This window comes from Lissotriton vulgaris, chromosome 11, assembly GCF_964263255.1.
Source record: "Lissotriton vulgaris chromosome 11, aLisVul1.2, whole genome shotgun sequence".
Lineage (NCBI taxonomy): Eukaryota > Metazoa > Chordata > Amphibia > Caudata > Salamandridae > Lissotriton > Lissotriton vulgaris.
Genome location: NC_141699.1, coordinates 225,799,837 through 225,817,417, shown reverse-complemented (window position 1 = coordinate 225,817,417; position 17,581 = coordinate 225,799,837). Strand labels below are relative to the sequence as shown.

General features: G+C 43.1%; 1 protein-coding gene across 5 annotated transcripts in view; it reads left to right on the top strand.

Annotated features, from left to right (window-relative positions):
- Positions 1–17,581, top strand: part of TPST2 (tyrosylprotein sulfotransferase 2) — a 496,074-nt gene that overhangs the window by 312,551 nt on the left and 165,942 nt on the right. For all 5 annotated transcript variants that reach the window (XM_086943144.1, XM_086943143.1, XM_086943145.1 and 2 more), the window contains one exon: positions 660–1,582. In XM_086943144.1, the coding sequence (XP_086799270.1) occupies positions 747–1,582 (836 nt within the window). In that variant the 5' untranslated portion in view covers positions 660–746. The remainder of the gene's footprint in view (positions 1–659; positions 1,583–17,581) is intronic.

Sequence of the window (17,581 nt, the reverse complement as noted above, 5' to 3'; positions counted from 1 at the left end):
GCTTTGGGTTCTCGTGCTAGGAAAGCCGCTGAGTGTTAATTAACTAGGAGCAATTCAGAGTAATGGAAATAAACTGTTTTATTGTGTTTATAAAATAATGGCTAGTATTTATTGTATTATGTTTGTCTTCATATGGTAGTTGTGGGTTGAAGTCCAACATAGTAAGTTTTTAGCTGAATAAGCTGTTTATAGTAAATAATGCAGCGGTTAATAGATATATGGATCAGCCAGCTCATTCCACATTGCATCCCGGACACGTGCTTCCCGACGTACTCCAGCTTGGCAGCACAGTGTTTATTCCCGTAAACCATATCACGATTTTTTTAAATTCGATTAAGAATGGTAGTTTGTTCGTGATTATGTTGTTTAGAAGACTTGTGACTATCAACGTAGCCTTTTGTACATGAATCCACCTCGGCTTCTGTTTTTGACTAAATGCTCCCCCCTTGTGGCTCGATTATATATTTTATGTTTCAAATATCCTGTAAAATGTTAATTTACTGTTTAAAAATTGACCCTTTAGTTAATGGTTCTCAATAGAAACGTCCATGAATAATTTTCACGGTAGCAGTGAGGGGTACTACATAATCTGCTTACTTATTTTATACTATTCATAGTGGATTTTGATTGTTTCTGTTTTATATTTTTATACTGTCCAGGTTTGCTATGGAATGGTTATTAAGTGTTAACTGAAAGATCAACGAGAAGGCACATCTAGCAACCCTGGATGTGGGAAACCAATCAGAATGCGTGTATCAATAAGGAGGCTGCTACTGGGATCTTGCCTCGCGTTTGCACTAATGGTGGCGGTTCATCTTGGCCAGCAGATGCTTGAATGTCAACAAATACTCGGCATGAGCAATCACCGGAAGATGAAACCTGAAAACGAGCACCTGGTTATGGTGGATTCAAACAACATAGAATACCGTTATAGTAAAGAAATGCCTTTAATATTTATCGGTGGCGTGCCAAGAAGTGGAACCACGTTAATGAGGGCCATGTTGGACGCACATCCCGAAATCCGATGTGGTGAAGAGACTCGAATCATCCCCCGGTTGCTGGCCATGCGGCAGGCGTGGTCCAAATCCGGAAGAGAGAAAATGCGACTAGACGAAGCTGGTGTCACTGACCAAGTCTTGGACTCCGCCATGCAGGCGTTTATATTGGAAGTAATAGCCAAACATGGAGAACCAGCAAAATATTTATGTAATAAAGACCCTTTTACACTGAAATCGTCACTGTACCTCTCTAGAATATTCCCGAACTCCAAGTTTCTTTTGATGATACGAGATGGCCGCGCCTCGGTGCATTCCATGATCACCAGGAAGGTGACAATTGCTGGGTTCGATCTGAACAGTTATCGAGACTGCCTTACAAAGTGGAACAAAGCTATTGAAGTCATGTACTCTCAGTGCTTAGAAATCGGGCAAACAAAGTGCCTCCCGGTTTTTTATGAACAATTGGTTTTGCATCCTAAACAGTCCTTGGAAATGATTATGAACTTTTTAGATATCTCCTGGAATGAGGCAATGCTACATCATGAAGAGCTCATTGGGAAGCCTGGAGGAGTATCTCTTTCAAAGTAAGTTTTGGTTGTCTCCAGATGTGCACTTTTTGTTTATGTACAAATTAGTCATGTATTGAAATTACGGTAAGATTGAAAACTTTATCAATAGACAAATCGCAAATCTGATATAAAATATTAATTGATTAGACATTTTTTCTGAAGTGCGATCCGCCATGCACTACTACTGCTTTTGTATCTTAGAAAATATTAATGATCTCAAACGTTTAACAGCCAGGGTATTGTTAGGCATTCTCTTTTTGATTGAAGACATTCTGTCATGTCACAAAGGGTGTTGTGACACTTTACGCAACAAGGCAGGCAGGCAGATCTCCACCACATGCTAGGAATACATGGAGCAGCAAAATATCAAATGTTGCTCTGCTAAACGAGGTTCTTTAAATAAATATTTTAGAGTTGTTAATTTTCAAAATATATCCTGATCGGCTTATAAATTCTGAAGTGGCACTTTAAAAGGTATAATTTGAGAATATCCTTTTGCTTTAGATAAAAAGGCTACTTTCTCTTTCTAACCTAATTCACCAACACCCGTATGCTTTCTAGCTCAAGTTCAATATTCTTCTAATTTATAACCTGTGTTCAAGGTTGTTGATTCATTATTAAAGCATTTTGTCTTTCCCTAGATCAAATCATGGCAGTCCAGATGTTGTTTTTAAAGCTTAGCATACAGTTGCTCATATTTTCTTAGATCTGCTTTTGCCATTGAAATTCACAGCATTTGAAAGATTTGGTGACAGATGATCACGCAAATAGATATCAAGCATTTCTCCAAAATCACATTTAGATGCCAAAATACGCAAATTAGAAACATAGTCTTCAATACTTTCTTCAGCTAATTGTTTACTTTTGTTAAAGCTGTGTCTCTCTACCATTATGTTTGGCTGTTCAATAAACCTTTTTTCCAACCTTTTAACTGCTTCTGTATACACATCCCATGGAATAAATTGTCCCGGAGGAGGTTCAGATTCAGGAATATTATCGAAAATTCCCCTTCCAGCATCTCCCAATAAATCATAAAGTACTGCTTTTTTCCTTTCTTTTGAATTATCTTTTCCATTAATAGCGATAATATAACTTTCAAATGATTTAAACCATTGTTGCCCTCTTACTGGTGGTTTTTCTGCATTTTGTAGAAATTGATTCATCTGATATGCCTGAATTTGATATGCCATACTAGTTGATGAAGAATTTTATAAAATATCTCACCTTTAGAATGTTGTTCAAATAGTAAAATACTCCAAAATGATGAGATTCTGCAAATAATTGAATACTTTGAAATATACTTTCAAAATAGAGCCACCCAGTTCGTCGCGTCTTAAATAAATATTACTCCGTGGAGATCGGTGAGGTTGCCATGTGGTTGCTATGCAACACAAAACTTAAAATGGCCGCCACGTAGTCTCACGTTGTTGTGACCTTGCATGATGATTCTACCATGCGCAATGACGTTCAAACGCAGCGTTTTTCTTCCGTTCCAACGATGACTACCTCCGTTCTATCAGAGTGACGGAGAAAGATTCCAGCGCACTCAGCTATAATCCAGCACGCTCTGTCAGACTCGAGCCTCGGTCAAATAAAAACAAGGCAACGGTTCAACGCGCGTCCTTCAGAAACATAAGAAGAGGTAAATTAATCTTACCCTTTGTTTCTCATACGCCGCGTTAGAGTCCTGAGTCACTTTCCAAAAATTAAAGATGTCGAAAAATGCCGATCTTTATCCTTGGTGGGTTAAATAAAATATGAACTCCAAAAAATGATTTAAAAATCCCATCTCATCGTTGCCAAAATTATGTTGTATTGATGACAACATAAATCATTATATATAAAAGGAGTTTATTAGAATAAGAATAAAATATACATGATATAACCCACAGGAAAAGATAGAAGATCCAGATGCGATGTTGACAGGTCTTAAGCTGATGAAAGAATGACTATCAACAACGCATCTGTAAAAGAACACACAGAATGTAGAATGCATACATCAAATCTAAACTAAACATCATGAGGAACACGAGCTGTTAAAGAAATATACACACAATATAATACAATGTATATGGATACAACACAGATTATTAACATAGGAGTTCAATTCCAACGTAGATTGGCATATTTTGTAACTATTGTGAGCCAAAAATGCTTAGCAAGATCTCCCCCTAAATCTCTTTAACCGGTTCGACACTATTGACGGAACCGTTCCGTCACAGCTCGCAGGCGAGCTGTGCTCATGACGGAATGGTTCCGTCACGGCCCGCTCGCAGCACCTGCGCGGCGCGTTTCATTAAGTGGGTGGGGCCGTGACGGAACCGTTCCGTCACAAGCACACCTCACCCGCGAGCCGTGACGGAAAGGTTCTGTCACCCGCGCAGGTGAGGCCCGTGCCCCCCCCTCGCCCCCCCCCCCCCCGACGACTGTTAACGCTGCGGCAGAATAGCCGCCGCAGCTAAGGTGTTAAAAATATTGTCAGTGACTCCACCTCAAGATGGCAACCAGAGTAGACTGGCTCTGGTTCCCACTTGACCCTGAGGAAGAACGCCAACAATCACTGCAGTTGCGCCCGGAAATCCCCTGTGTATCAGAGACCTCTTGAAGAAAATAATTTGGGTGCTCTGGAGCGCGACATGAGAGTTCTCAGTGGGGTGCCATCCAGCAGATAATCACGGCTGCCGCAGTCGTGAGCCTAAGGCGGCCCTCACTGGCGTAATGAAAAGTGAGGGGGCCTCCCTGCAAGGTATGTAGAGGGGACCCCTCCAAGCTCAATCAGGAGCTCTCCGGCCAGAGTGCAGTGCCCGGGGGGGGGGGGGCCCTTGGAGCTTGAGGCACCGCGGGGGCTGCAGGGGCCTGTGTTATTCCCCTGGCGGCCCTGTCCTAAGCTCTCCCTGTGGAAAATGTTGAGGTGCAGTCTGTAATAAATTCTGCTGAAAAGGGGTTGCCTATGCTGGCAGGGCTAGTCTCCTTGGTTGACAAATATAGCCACTTGAGCAACGCTGAGCAATATTCCGGTCATCTCTCCCCTAAAACGACTCAACATATGCCGCAGTCTACAATCTGCAGCCTTGAACCCAGGGACTTTAAGGATTATACCATTCTGGAAATTGCCATACCGTTAGAAAAAACTACGTTTTGGAGGGCAATTTGTAAACGCCAGTCAACAGGGACTTGGTACAGAGATTGTCATTGGATACTCACGCTAGTTGCTCCCGTATGCCAACCCTGTACAGTAGCACCCCCTCTAGTCTGTCCCGTGTGTATTAATCAGATTTATCAAATTTGGAGGCATCCGAGGCGTCCCCAGATAAAGAGGTACAACATTTATTAGAAATATTAAATAGAGCGGATAACTGATTGGTGGAGAAGGGCAATCTTGAGATACTTTGTTATAGTGAGGATTCTCTCGTCAATTGTATTCTTGTTGGAGAAAACCACTTTCACTAATCTTAATGGGGGTTCAGAAGCTCAATTGTGTTAAGCCCAGTATAAGTAAGCATGAAAAGGGCATTGAAGTAAAATCCCAGGCACGCCAGACATGCACAGGGGTGTCTAGTTTGGAAATCCAGGTTGAGGTTCCGGGAGATAAGGGGGTCCCCACTGCTTCACCATTGAGAGACAGTCCCATGGATAGCTCTGCCCCTAAAAAACAATGGACAGGGGATACTTTGCACATCAGTCCCGGGGGCAACACAAACTTAACTGCATCTATGAATCCATTACAGGTGTACCCTATTTTTAAAAGGGAACACTAATATGTCTTGCATTACTGATTCAGTAACCGACCCACTCCTCGTTAAATGGACCATGGGTAGTTTAGCGGCTGTTCCCCCTGAGGAGGGTGCCCCTACGAAAGAAAATAATAGATCAAAAGGACGGACGGAGGGAGAAGAAGAACAGGATCTGGCGCATGCCAAGGCGTAAGCCCTAAAAATTGAGGCTTCCTCTGGTACCCGAGAAGCCAGATATCTCAAAACTGCCTCAAAGTAGGAATGATTCCAGGCCTCCAGTCTTTGACGACTGCCAATATCTGGGGCATTCGGAGATAAATCCTCCCCCTCCCACTACTACTACTACGGTAGTTGACCCTTTATGGAATGTACATGGGGAGTTGGAAGGGCAGGAAGATAAAGGCATTCCCAAATTTAATGAGGGGGGAGTGGAAAACACCTGGGGGAATTTTAAAGTACAGATCGACCCGAATGTAGTGCACCGAGGAATCAGGAAAGACCATAACCCAGTGCACTTAACAGCACAAACCTATGTTGCTGTGCCAGATTTAGGTCAGGCCATGGATAACGTCCTGTCCGGGGTACTATCCCAGTACGGATGGAACCCAGCCAAGGGAGGGTCCTGGAAAGGGGCCCGACCTTGCTTCTTGTACAAAGCAGAATTCAGTGTTTGAAGTCTGAACTAAGGTTAAGCAATAGGATATGTGCTGGACATAGTTCTGGGCATGCAACTAAAATTCTGATCTTTGCTTCTCTGTTTGGTACTGAATCAGCTTCTATTCAACAGATGTTCTCTGTTGCTGCTGCTATCAGAAATAGAGGCTTTAAGATTAGTAATAAGCAGAGCTATTGAGCTGGTCTATCTAGATTTTAGTAATGGTCCTCCAAATACTAGTCACATTTAGCTCAGGAATAATTGCAACGCTAGTGTTGGCTAACATGATTATTTTAGAAAAGAGGGATACATGTTTTTCCATATGTGGACCCTTTGGTGGCCCGCTTGAGTCCTACAAGAAAGACTCCCAGGAGCTAGGTAGTAGGTTTCCAACTACAAGGGACGTTATAAATCTGAAAGATATAAACATTTCGGTGGGTAGCTCCTCCGTAAAAAGAGATTATTATTATAGGACCTGAGCCCCAAACCCATAGGGGATGAAGAGCTGGCACGGTGGAGTTGGGTAGCTGGCTTGCTGAATGACTTAAGAGAAAATACAGAACTCCCCATGCTGCGGAGGTAGCCCACTGGGAAAATTATTGCCTTGGAACCTGGAGGGTGTTGGAAATTCTAATCTTAAATTAAACTCCTTATTAGAACACAATCCTAAAATCATTTGCCTCCAGGAAACATGGAGCTGCGTGGATTTCAATGCTGAGAAATTTTTTGTATTTTGTTGTGCAGCAAAACCTTTAACTAAAGGTCTTGCAAGTGGTGGACTAGCTATTTCGCTCAGCTGCAGTATAAATTGGAATCCTGTGTTTTTTCTAAATCCTTCCAAGTTTTGCATGGGTTTGAAATTTAGGTTGGGTAATGGTACACAAGATCAGCCTGCAACCCTTTTTTTGGTAAATGTATAAATTCACGCATGAAGAGCAACTAATTCAGTGGTTGAATCTATTTTTAGGTCTCGCCTGAGCCAGCGCATGCGATGGTCTGGCGAGACATTTAGTAAATGCTTTAAAAAGCGCTACCTTGTCGGCCACCTGCTTGCTAGAATTCGCACAAGTGCGGAGACGTGCACAGCACTTTTTCCCGTCGCACGCGGGCATGCGCACCACTTGCGTTTTTTTTTACATTTAATTTTTGCACACACAACTCCCGGTCGCGTGGCCAATGCTTGTTATATGGGAACGATGTGTTGTGTTCATGCTTACCTTCGCTGGGGCTCAAGGGAACTTGCGTGGTTCTATGATCTAAATATACTCCGATCTTGGGAACGGTGTTTGCGTTCTCTTGAGTCAGTTGGATTCCTGTTCTGCCCGACTGAACATGTTGGCCCCTTGCCTCCTTCTAACTCAATAAAGAAGTGTAACTCGGAAGTCTCAGCGTTGACTTAACATTGGCTTCCACTGTTATAATTTTGTTGACTCGCCCATCTCGACTTTACCCTAACGCTAGGTGCCCTTCTTCTTCAGCACTGGTCACCAAGCACGCCCCTTTTACGACCTCGCCTGTTGACGCTGTCTGGGCGGAGCTTGTTCCGTCTTGTTTTCATGTGCGGTTGCTTTCATCCAAGCAGGCAGTGACATGGAGGCTGGATTGGTGTCTGCCGATGGCAAGAACAGTAAGGGCGTGCATTGCCAGCGATGTAGCTCTACGGTGCTGCTGCCTGGGGCCGCGAAGTACGAGAGGCGCGAGGTGAGGGAATCTCACCAGTAAAAGTGCATTCTATATAAATGCATGCACAATATTAGTAAAGGGGCGCTGCATGCGTTGAGGCGGAGCTGGGACATACAGGAAAGGGTGCAGTACGGTAGAGATTGTAGGTGGGGCTGCATCCTCAAGGGGTGGAAAGACATGAATTGTGGGGCGTTGTCCCACTGGGGTTAGTGCCAAGTGGCCGTCCTGGAGGGTAGGAGATCGGTAGTGTTGTGTGTGAGACACTATTTTCTTTTCCTACTCGGTTAGGACTGACTGTGTGTTGTGCCAAGAAGAGCAACAGTACCTGAATATGTTGTTGAGTGCACTGATAAGAAGCGATTAATGCCAGTATTAACGCCTTCACCGCGTCGTTTTTTCCGCCGCGGTGCGGGCGTTCTATTGAGTGGGCGGGGCTCCGCTGGCCGACGGCAGCACCCGCGAGGTAGTGCTCCCTTCGGCCAACGGGAGCACAGAACGGGTTATGGTAAAATACATATAGGCAGAGAGTTTCACATTAGGATTGGAAAAACACACACACTTTAGTCTACTAGATCACTCAATCTTTATATTTAGACCATGAGGCATCCAGCACATACCACGTCATTATGAGACTAGCAATCACAAAACTGGTCAATACAAATAGAATGAGGCATCGAGCAGAGTACTAAAATAATAAAATCATCTTTAAAAAAAAATTCGATTGGAAAGGTAGAGCTTGAGAAAATGATAGTCTTAATGTGAGCTGTGATGGAGTTCCAACACTGCTCTGGTTAGGAGGCCAGAAGAGTAAAACCATTTTAATTAAGTGAGTTCTTGCCTTGGATTTTCTCGCTCTCTTGCTCTCTTTTTCTCTTGCTCTCTTTTTCTCTCGCTCTCTTTTTCTCTCGCTCTCTTTTTCTCTCGCTATCTTTTTCTCTCGCTCTCTTTTTCTCTCTCGCTCTCTCTCTCTCTCGCTCTCTCTCTCTCTCTCTCGCTCTCTCTCCAACCCCCCCCCCCCCCCCCCCTCCCCCGCAATGCCTTAACCCTTCTGGTCTAGTAGCGTGGCCTCTACCATGGAAAACCCTGATCAGACGTTTTTCTAGCCCCCACCCCCATTTATATGCTGTGTGTTGGACCTGCGATGGGCAAGCCCAGCACAAAGGGGGTAGCTTGGCTCAAGTGTCATGGCAAGTGAAGGCTATCTTGTTAAGCCGGCTTTGACCCAATAATATCTCCTTGTACAACCACCAAAAAGGACACCACACCACTGTTGTAGAAAAATACGATTCCTTTATGTAAAAATTCTCTGTTGTGAATGGGGATCAATTAGGAAAGCACATTTACATTTCTTTTGGCCACAATTTGCTGGGTTTCGATTTTGGAATAAATACAATAAATAAGCTCAGGATTACATATCATCAATAAATAGAATAAATACCAGGAATAAATATCATCAATAAATAGAATAAATATTGGGAATAAATATCTTCAATAAATAGAATAAATATCACTTTCTGTTTAGCAAAATAAATACTGGTTCAGTTAAATAAACAACCACAGGTTCATTCTGTTTTAGCTGCCCCCAATTAAATACTTAAGGAACACTACATTTACAAATACGTTTCAGGTTGGAAAGATAACTCTTACAGTTTATGACGATTTCACCAATAATGTACACAAGCTTCTCTGGGCACACAAGGAGTGTTGGGACTCTTTAAGAATCACACGGGGGTTATGCGCGTGTATCTAAAAGGCAAGGAAAGACAGTGAACACTTCATTTACACTCGGCTGCCACCGGGTTGAGATCTCTGTTTGCCGGTGGGGTCTAAGCGCGCCTAGGGGCTTTACCACTGCTAGCACTCAGGCGGCACCAGTTCAAAGTCTTTAGACTGACGAACGGGGCTGCCGAAGAGGTCACACAATCTTCGCGCTCAGTCAAATAAATGCCGGTTCACAGTTCCTTTATATCACCGCTTCCCACCTGAAGAAACAGGCCCACCTCACATCGGCTGCAATCGAAAAGCGATTCAGTCGGGCTCAGCACTTCTCTCGCCAGCGACGGGTTCTCAGGGGCTCCACGGACCTCCCTCCAAATTCCTCAAACAGAGATTGTTCCCACCCACAGCTACAGCCGCTGATTCACTGGGGAGGGGCAGAGACAGTAGTCACACGAAAACGGCCACAGTCTCTTGGGGGTGACAGGGCACTCGCTGGGCAGGCGCTGTAGGCGGGAGGTCACCGCACAAACAGCTGACTGGAATGCCAGTCAGGATTCACGCCAGTGACCCTTGGTGCTCAACTGCCAGCGCTACCAGCCCCTCAGGGGTCAACAGGGCAGGTGTCAATCTGGTGTCAAGTCTGGAATCTCCTTCTTCACCTAGATCTGGGACATCAGTATCCTATCTAGTCTTCTGGTCATCTAAAATGGCCGCCAGGTACTGGACCTTATATAGCTAGTGCCCTGAGGTGCTGGTTCGTGCCAGTAGGTTCTAGAACCTTCTTTGGGCTAGGCCAATGACATGGCACTTCTGAGCGGTATTTGGGACCCTAACAGCCACCATACTGGGGTTCTAGAGCAGCCATTTTGTGTACCTGAGGAAAATAAAGAAATTCCTGTCAGGAATGCGCGCCAAGTAAAAGGGCGCCAAAACCTTGAAAGGTCAAGGTTTATGGAGGCTCCAAGGGGAGTCACTCACATGAGGAAAAAGGATGGCCACCATTTTGAGATTCGTACAGGTTGCCAATCCCAGTCTATAATGTCACAGGTTTCGCCAGGTGCCTTGTAAATAGGTGCCAAAAACCTTGTGAACAACTGGGCGTCAAGGAACATCCAGCCCCATGAAACAGCACATAAAAGGTCCTGGTAGACAAAGAAAAGCGACAAATTTTGGGAGGTACAGGGGAACAAAAGAAATCATAGTGGTGAGGGGACTCTCAGAAGCAGACAGGTCTAACACTGTGTTTCCGTTCACTGCCTGTCACCACAACAGCCACCAATTATCATCCCAACACAAGCGGGCATTTGCTCAGAAGCCAGTGCTGATGCGTTTCCATCATTGTATCGCTAATTTCTGTGCTAGTTGGTCCTGCACTTCCAGTAAATAAAATGAATAACTCCAGAATGATAAGTGTACCCACCCTGACGACTTATTTTTAAGTCCTCCTTCGTGATGTCGTAACGCACAATTATTCCTACACCCCTGTTTTGATTAAAACACTGCATCTCCCTGTTTACTTTCTCGACCACATTGTATTTAACTGACCCTCTCTAAATCAGTCTAGCAATCAGTGCTGTCCCAAAAATGTATGTCCCCGTTCAAACGCTCTCAATAATTTCAAAGTCCTGTTCTATCACTTTTATCAAACCCAATCTCAAGAGTACCCGATAATCAAAATAGAAAACATTGCCAACTTAGAACTGAAAATAATACTGTGTTAAAAACATATCTTCTATTTACCTAATGTGATGCAGAAAAAATTCCAATGACCATCTTCCCACCCACATAATGTCCCTCAGAGAAATCCCAGCCGATTAGCCGCAGATGCCATTCCAGTCCTAAAGGAATGAGTGCTAAAATCCCCTGACTTTTCCCCCCACTCCAGCCAGAACTTTCTTCATTACACCTAGGACCTGAGATGCCGGCGACTTCTTCCCGTCCTGGTCACAAAAAAAGTACCTTTTTTGTCCTGCCAACTGCTCTAAATTGCAGCCAAGCTCCCACTGGACACAGCATCACTCATGGTGCCTAACACCATTTCCCGCTTGTTCGGATTTCGATTTTTAATTTATTTTACTTCCTTTCAAGCGCAAATTTTTCCTCTAAGTGCAGCATCCTCAACATTTGACATTGTCTTTGCTGTCCCAAGCAGCTCAAACTCTAAAGACTCCATATGGTAACTATCTAACTTAGCAACACTTCAAACCTAGACAAGCATTGGCATAGCCAATAGGTCTCGCATTTGGGACCTTATAAGTGTTTAGCCATGCAACAGTTGGTGTTGTTGCACCAAGAATATTCTGCTGCATAACTAAATACTTATACGGTCCAAAAAGCGAGACCTGTTGTCTATACCAATGCTTGTGTATGTTTCCCGTAGTGAAAGATCTGATTTCTTTTAAGTGATGGATTGTTAAGCTGATGCTTTTGGAGAACTTGCATTTAAAATTGTGTTGTGAAACTGCACAACCTTTTACCAAAAGTTCCTGGAATTTGATCGTTTTTTTGAGATTCCAAATATTTCCTCGTGGACTAATACCTCACATATCATGCCCTGTTTACTTTCTCGACCACATTGTATTTAACTGACCCTCTCTAAATCAGTCTAGCAATCAGTGCTGTCCCAAAAATGTATGTCCCCGTTCAAACGCTCTCAATAATTTCAAAGTCCTGTTCTATCACTTTTATCAAACCCAATCTCAAGAGTACCCGATAATCAAAATAGAAAACATTGCCAACTTAGAACTGAAAATAATACTGTGTTAAAAACATATCTTCTATTTACCTAATGTGATGCAGAAAAAATTCCAATGACCATCTTCCCACCCACATAATGTCCCTCAGAGAAATCCCAGCCGATTAGCCGCAGATGCCATTCCAGTCCTAAAGGAATGAGTGCTAAAATCCCCTGACTTTTCCCCCCACTCCAGCCAGAACTTTCTTCATTACACCTAGGACCTGAGATGCCGGCGACTTCTTCCCGTCCTGGTCACAAAAAAAGTACCTTTTTTTGTCCTGCCAACTGCTCTAAATTGCAGCCAAGCTCCCACTGGACACAGCATCACTCATGGTGCCTAACACCATTTCCCGCTTGTTCGGATTTCGATTTTTAATTTATTTTACTTCCTTTCAAGCGCAAATTTTTCCTCTAAGTGCAGCATCCTCAACATTTGACATTGTCTTTGCTGTCCCAAGCAGCTCAAACTCTAAAGACTCCATATGGTAACTATCTAACTTAGCAACACTTCAAACCTAGACAAGCATTGGCATAGCCAATAGGTCTCGCATTTGGGACCTTATAAGTGTTTAGCCATGCAACAGTTGGTGTTGTTGCACCAAGAATATTCTGCTGCATAACTAAATACTTATACGGTCCAAAAAGCGAGACCTGTTGTCTATACCAATGCTTGTGTATGTTTCCCGTAGTGAAAGATCTGATTTCTTTTAAGTGATGGATTGTTAAGCTGATGCTTTTGGAGAACTTGCATTTAAAATTGTGTTTTGAAACTGCACAACCTTTTACCAAAAGTTCCTGGAATTTGATCGTTTTTTTGAGATTCCAAATATTTCCTCGGGGACTAATACCTCACATATCATGCCACACAATCTCGCCTACCCACTTCAAGGTAGCATCTTTGTAATCTTCTCATCCTCAGCCTCACTGTCCAGTCTAAGCCCGCTCTCCCTTAAGACTGGGCTAACCACCATGCTGTTACATTTATCATAATCCCTCATAAACCCATCCCTACAGAAAGGTACACCAAATCATTTAAAAACTTCCCCCTTGACACACTCATAAAAGGAGATATCAACTCCCATTAACCACAACAGCTGACAATAAAGGGACTGCCACTCTCCAGATTAGACCATCATACTCCTTCAAATCACCAGCACACTCACATCCAAACCCTAACACTCAATGCACCCAAACAATAACAAAAGAAACAGCCACAAACATGGAAGTTCTAGCCACTACATAATGTCAAAGCAATGAAAATATGCCACAAATCACGCACAAGCCAGTACCAAAGTCAAACTGGAAAAGTATTTCAAATTCATCTTGTAAGCAAATAATTAGAAAAACAAATCCTCATCAAGAGTGACAGTCATTGCATCAACCCCCAAACACCTTCATACATCCCAACAATCCAGTCATCAAGCACTACTTTGCTAACATAATTTTTATCAATCACAACATTCACACTCACACACTCGCAATGACAGACCAAAATAACCCTGTAGTAACTTCTCCCTCCTTCAAAACCCAGGGCCACTGAATACGTATCTAACATCATCCACTGAAAAAGACAATACTAGGAGGTTTCCAACCACCAACCAATCTACCAATGCTTTCTCCTCAACCTTGATATTGTAAACTCCACTCTGCTGTAAGACACTTTACCTGCTTCACAAGATGGCAGATCCTGTCCCTCTCAAAAAGCCACACCTGAACTAAGACAAGCTCTCAAGGTAACAACCCACTGCCACATCCCATTTTAGAGAAACTCCATGAGGCAGACTCCAGTTCCAAAAGCACATTAGATGCTTCGCAGATAGCACTCTTGGTTAGTTCCTTGCTGCAGACATAAGAATGACTTGTGATGGAAACAGCTGCCATCTCATGCTCGGAGACCAGTCAGTGAGATCTGCTACTACTGGATATCATGCTATAATATTAGCATAACTCCCACATGGGCATCTTCAACACAACTCTGAACCAGTTCACATCTTTCATCAGTTTCTTCAAGTACCTCCAGTGTGCCCCCACATCTGGTTATTTTCAATGTCCATCAGCGCTTCATATTCATAATGTATTGATGTCCAATCTTTATATCTGTTCACCCAGCAAGATCTCCCTTCAAAGTACAATGTCGATATGTAACTACATAGCACAAATAACTTTAAGTAGGGTCAGAGGCAATGTTTAGAGACCTGCGTGGATATCTTGCCCCAATATTGCAAACTGAACAAACCAAAAATATCCAAGGGTCTAAAATGTGATAGAGAACACTATAAATTAATTTTGAAAACCAATACCACGATATCTAAATGCCGAAAAAGTAGGAAATATTCATTAAATTTCCGGATTCCCATCACTCACCAACATGGTGACATGCTTCATCATCTGGGTCCTGGAAGTAAACCTAGTGACTCTAAGGGCTACAACTCCATCATGATGGAATCATTTCAAAAGGAGGATAACTATCTAAATTACCAGATGTGAGCAGTGTATGGGAAGTGTATGCAGTGCAACATTGATATTTGAGATTAAAATTGAATCACGACAGATCCAATATTTATTATTGTCCACTGTGAACAAAACTAAAAACAGTGCAAAAGACAGTTTTAACAAATAGCTGTCTAAAATTATTAAGTGGTCAACATGTTTCAGCACATGTGGACACCGATCTGTCCTGTGCCTTCGTCAGGACCCACCAAACAAATTTTTTTGCTACTGCAATAGGTGAAAATAGTTTGAAAAAATTCAAATTATACAAGTACACTCGAAACGGTTGGACGCAATACAGCCGGATCACCTTATTTGTACCATGTACAAACCTTCCTCAAAGACACTAGTATACCTTGAGGTATCTGAAAGAAACATTATATTCTATGTTCGTGTTCAATATCAAAAGAAATTAAGTGTTTTCAGTTCTACAGACATAGTGGCAGTAACGTTGCCAGCTATCATACTAGATCTTGGGGCATAAGTCACTTATTCTTACCTCAAGTTTCTGAGGAGACTACCTCAACCCACCTGGCAACAACTCAGGGGAAAGGAGGCACCGCTCTAAAAAGGAGAGAAGCAGAACAATCCATCATTTTCTTTGGTGTTCCGCCTATCCTAATATCCTATTGCTCATCATCGTAATCCCAATCAACAAACAGAACCATATCCACACACACAGTCAAAACCTACCTGTCTAGTTGTATTTCACCTCCCCTTCATGGGTTTATTCAAAACTACTATATTAATCTTGTCATCCGCATACTGGACACATTCACCCATGATGCGGTGCTTTTTCATGTCCCTGGAGAAATTAATAAAAGGTCTTATCATACAACACGTCAAGGTGTTAGTGCATAAACAAATAATGCACTCGTTCCTGCTATTGGACTTGAGTGTCATATTCTAACAATCATATTCATTCTATGTGTTACTAATATCTGAGGGCACCTCTGTTCTCTACAAAACCAGGGGACTGTCAGAGGCAAATAGCCTCAAAAGCATAAAATGGTCTCCCAAACTGATCTCGTGGTAACTGAACAATTTGCTTAATCACTTAGCCCCGTAAGTGTTTCTCTGTTATGCTTCAAACAGAGCATTTCTCAATTAACATAGATAAACTTGCTAGCATGAAATGGTCGCACAACCCGATCTCGTAGTCTCTAAATAATTTGCTCATCCGCTTGACCCCGTCAGTATATCTCTTTTACACTCCAAACAGAGCTATTCTCATTCTACGTGGGCAACTTCCTAGCATGTATATCCTAGTTCTTATTCTAATCAAAAGAGGGGAGGTGGAAAACGGATCCATTCATTTTCCAGGTAGATATAGGCTAATCAAAAGGGAAAGGATCACTTGTCCTGCTCAACCTTGAGTGTACAGGACTAGCAAGGGGTGTCCCAATAAAAAGACCCTCATGCACGTGATGGGTAAGGTGGATTCAGAGCGGTATATCTTGATTCTCCGCTTTTTTATCACGTGTGTGCATAATCATAAGGTCTAGTTTCGTTATGCAGCCTCCACCCGGAGGTATTTTACCCAAGGTTGGTGCAGTAGTGAGCCAGAGATAAAAATATTTAAAAAGACCAAAAACTCAGATAAAGGGAATGTTATTCAGTCTGGTTTGTGGTCTGGTAAACTCTATTATAGTGCAGCTTGTTGACTTGGTAATGAGTAGTAGTTGCACTTAGAGTCATAGAATTAGAAAAAATGGGGGGGGGGGTGATTGAACATAGGTCGACATGTTTCTGCCTTGGTTGCCTGGATCCTAGTTCTTAGTCTATGTAGAAGTTCTTACTTAGAGCGTAGCCAATTTGTAACGCCCTCCTCTGTATTTGTTCTCCTCTAAATGCAGAGCGCTCACACTTAAATATAGTGGTATTGGTTTTCAAAAGAAATTCATAGTGTTCTCTATCACATTTTAGACCCTTGAATATTTTCAATATGTAACTACACCTCAAAGTGCCAGACAACACGCAGCTCCACGCAAAACATCGTATCTGGATGCCTCCGGTCCAGTAGACATTCAGCTTACCCAAACGCTCATTAACGCAGCATGCTTCTTGGCATGACTCTCCTGTATGCATCTCACACCCCAAGGCCTTTGGTTTGCAGATAGACATAATGTTACCAACTATGTTTCCACCAATAAAGTTAGCCATTCCTGGATCTCAACAGCCTTTGTTCAGTCACATGTCAATGAGAGCTATGCTGACTTCGGTCTCGCGGAGCATATCCTGTCTCCACTTGAAGTTACTCAACATGCAGCTGGTGCCTGACTAATTACCCTAAGAAGAAATTTGACCACATCACCCTCACCTTAACACTGTTACATTGGATCCTATTACTACAGAGCAACACATTCAAGAAAGCCTATGAAGAGGAATGGAGCGTTGTGCGCATTACAAAGGTTGTTACTCAAGTCCTGCAGAGACCTACAATGCAATAGATTAGGAGCGTCAGATCTCTGGTGGTCTTCACTGATCATGCAATGGATCCATCACACGGATGGAGATTCAGAATGTCCAGAAGACGGGCAAGGAAGCAAGGGCTGTGGACCAAAGTCCCTGAAATCTCAGCTCTCTCCTCCTTTTGCTACCATTCAAGATACAATTGAAACCCTTTGACTGTGCACCTGTCATGTAAACGATGATGCTTCTCCAGCCCACTTGAGCTGCCACCCAGTCTATCAATCCGTCCCCAGGCCTAGCGCCTTACTACGGATGTATCATATGGCTCACATATGTGCCCCTGGTGCTTTATAAACGTCTTTGCCTGCTGAGTGCCCCCGTGTACACCTGGCTTCCTGCATAACGCGTTCAGATGCCCTAAGAGCCAAGTCAATGCACTACCAGTTCCCCCAATGAAAATAAACTGAAAGTAACACCTCAGTGGTCAAGAATTGACACAGTCAACGGATAGACAATGCTGTTCTGACTACACTCAAGGAAACACAAACTGCTCAGCATGCACGGTACAGGCCTGGCTAGGTTTT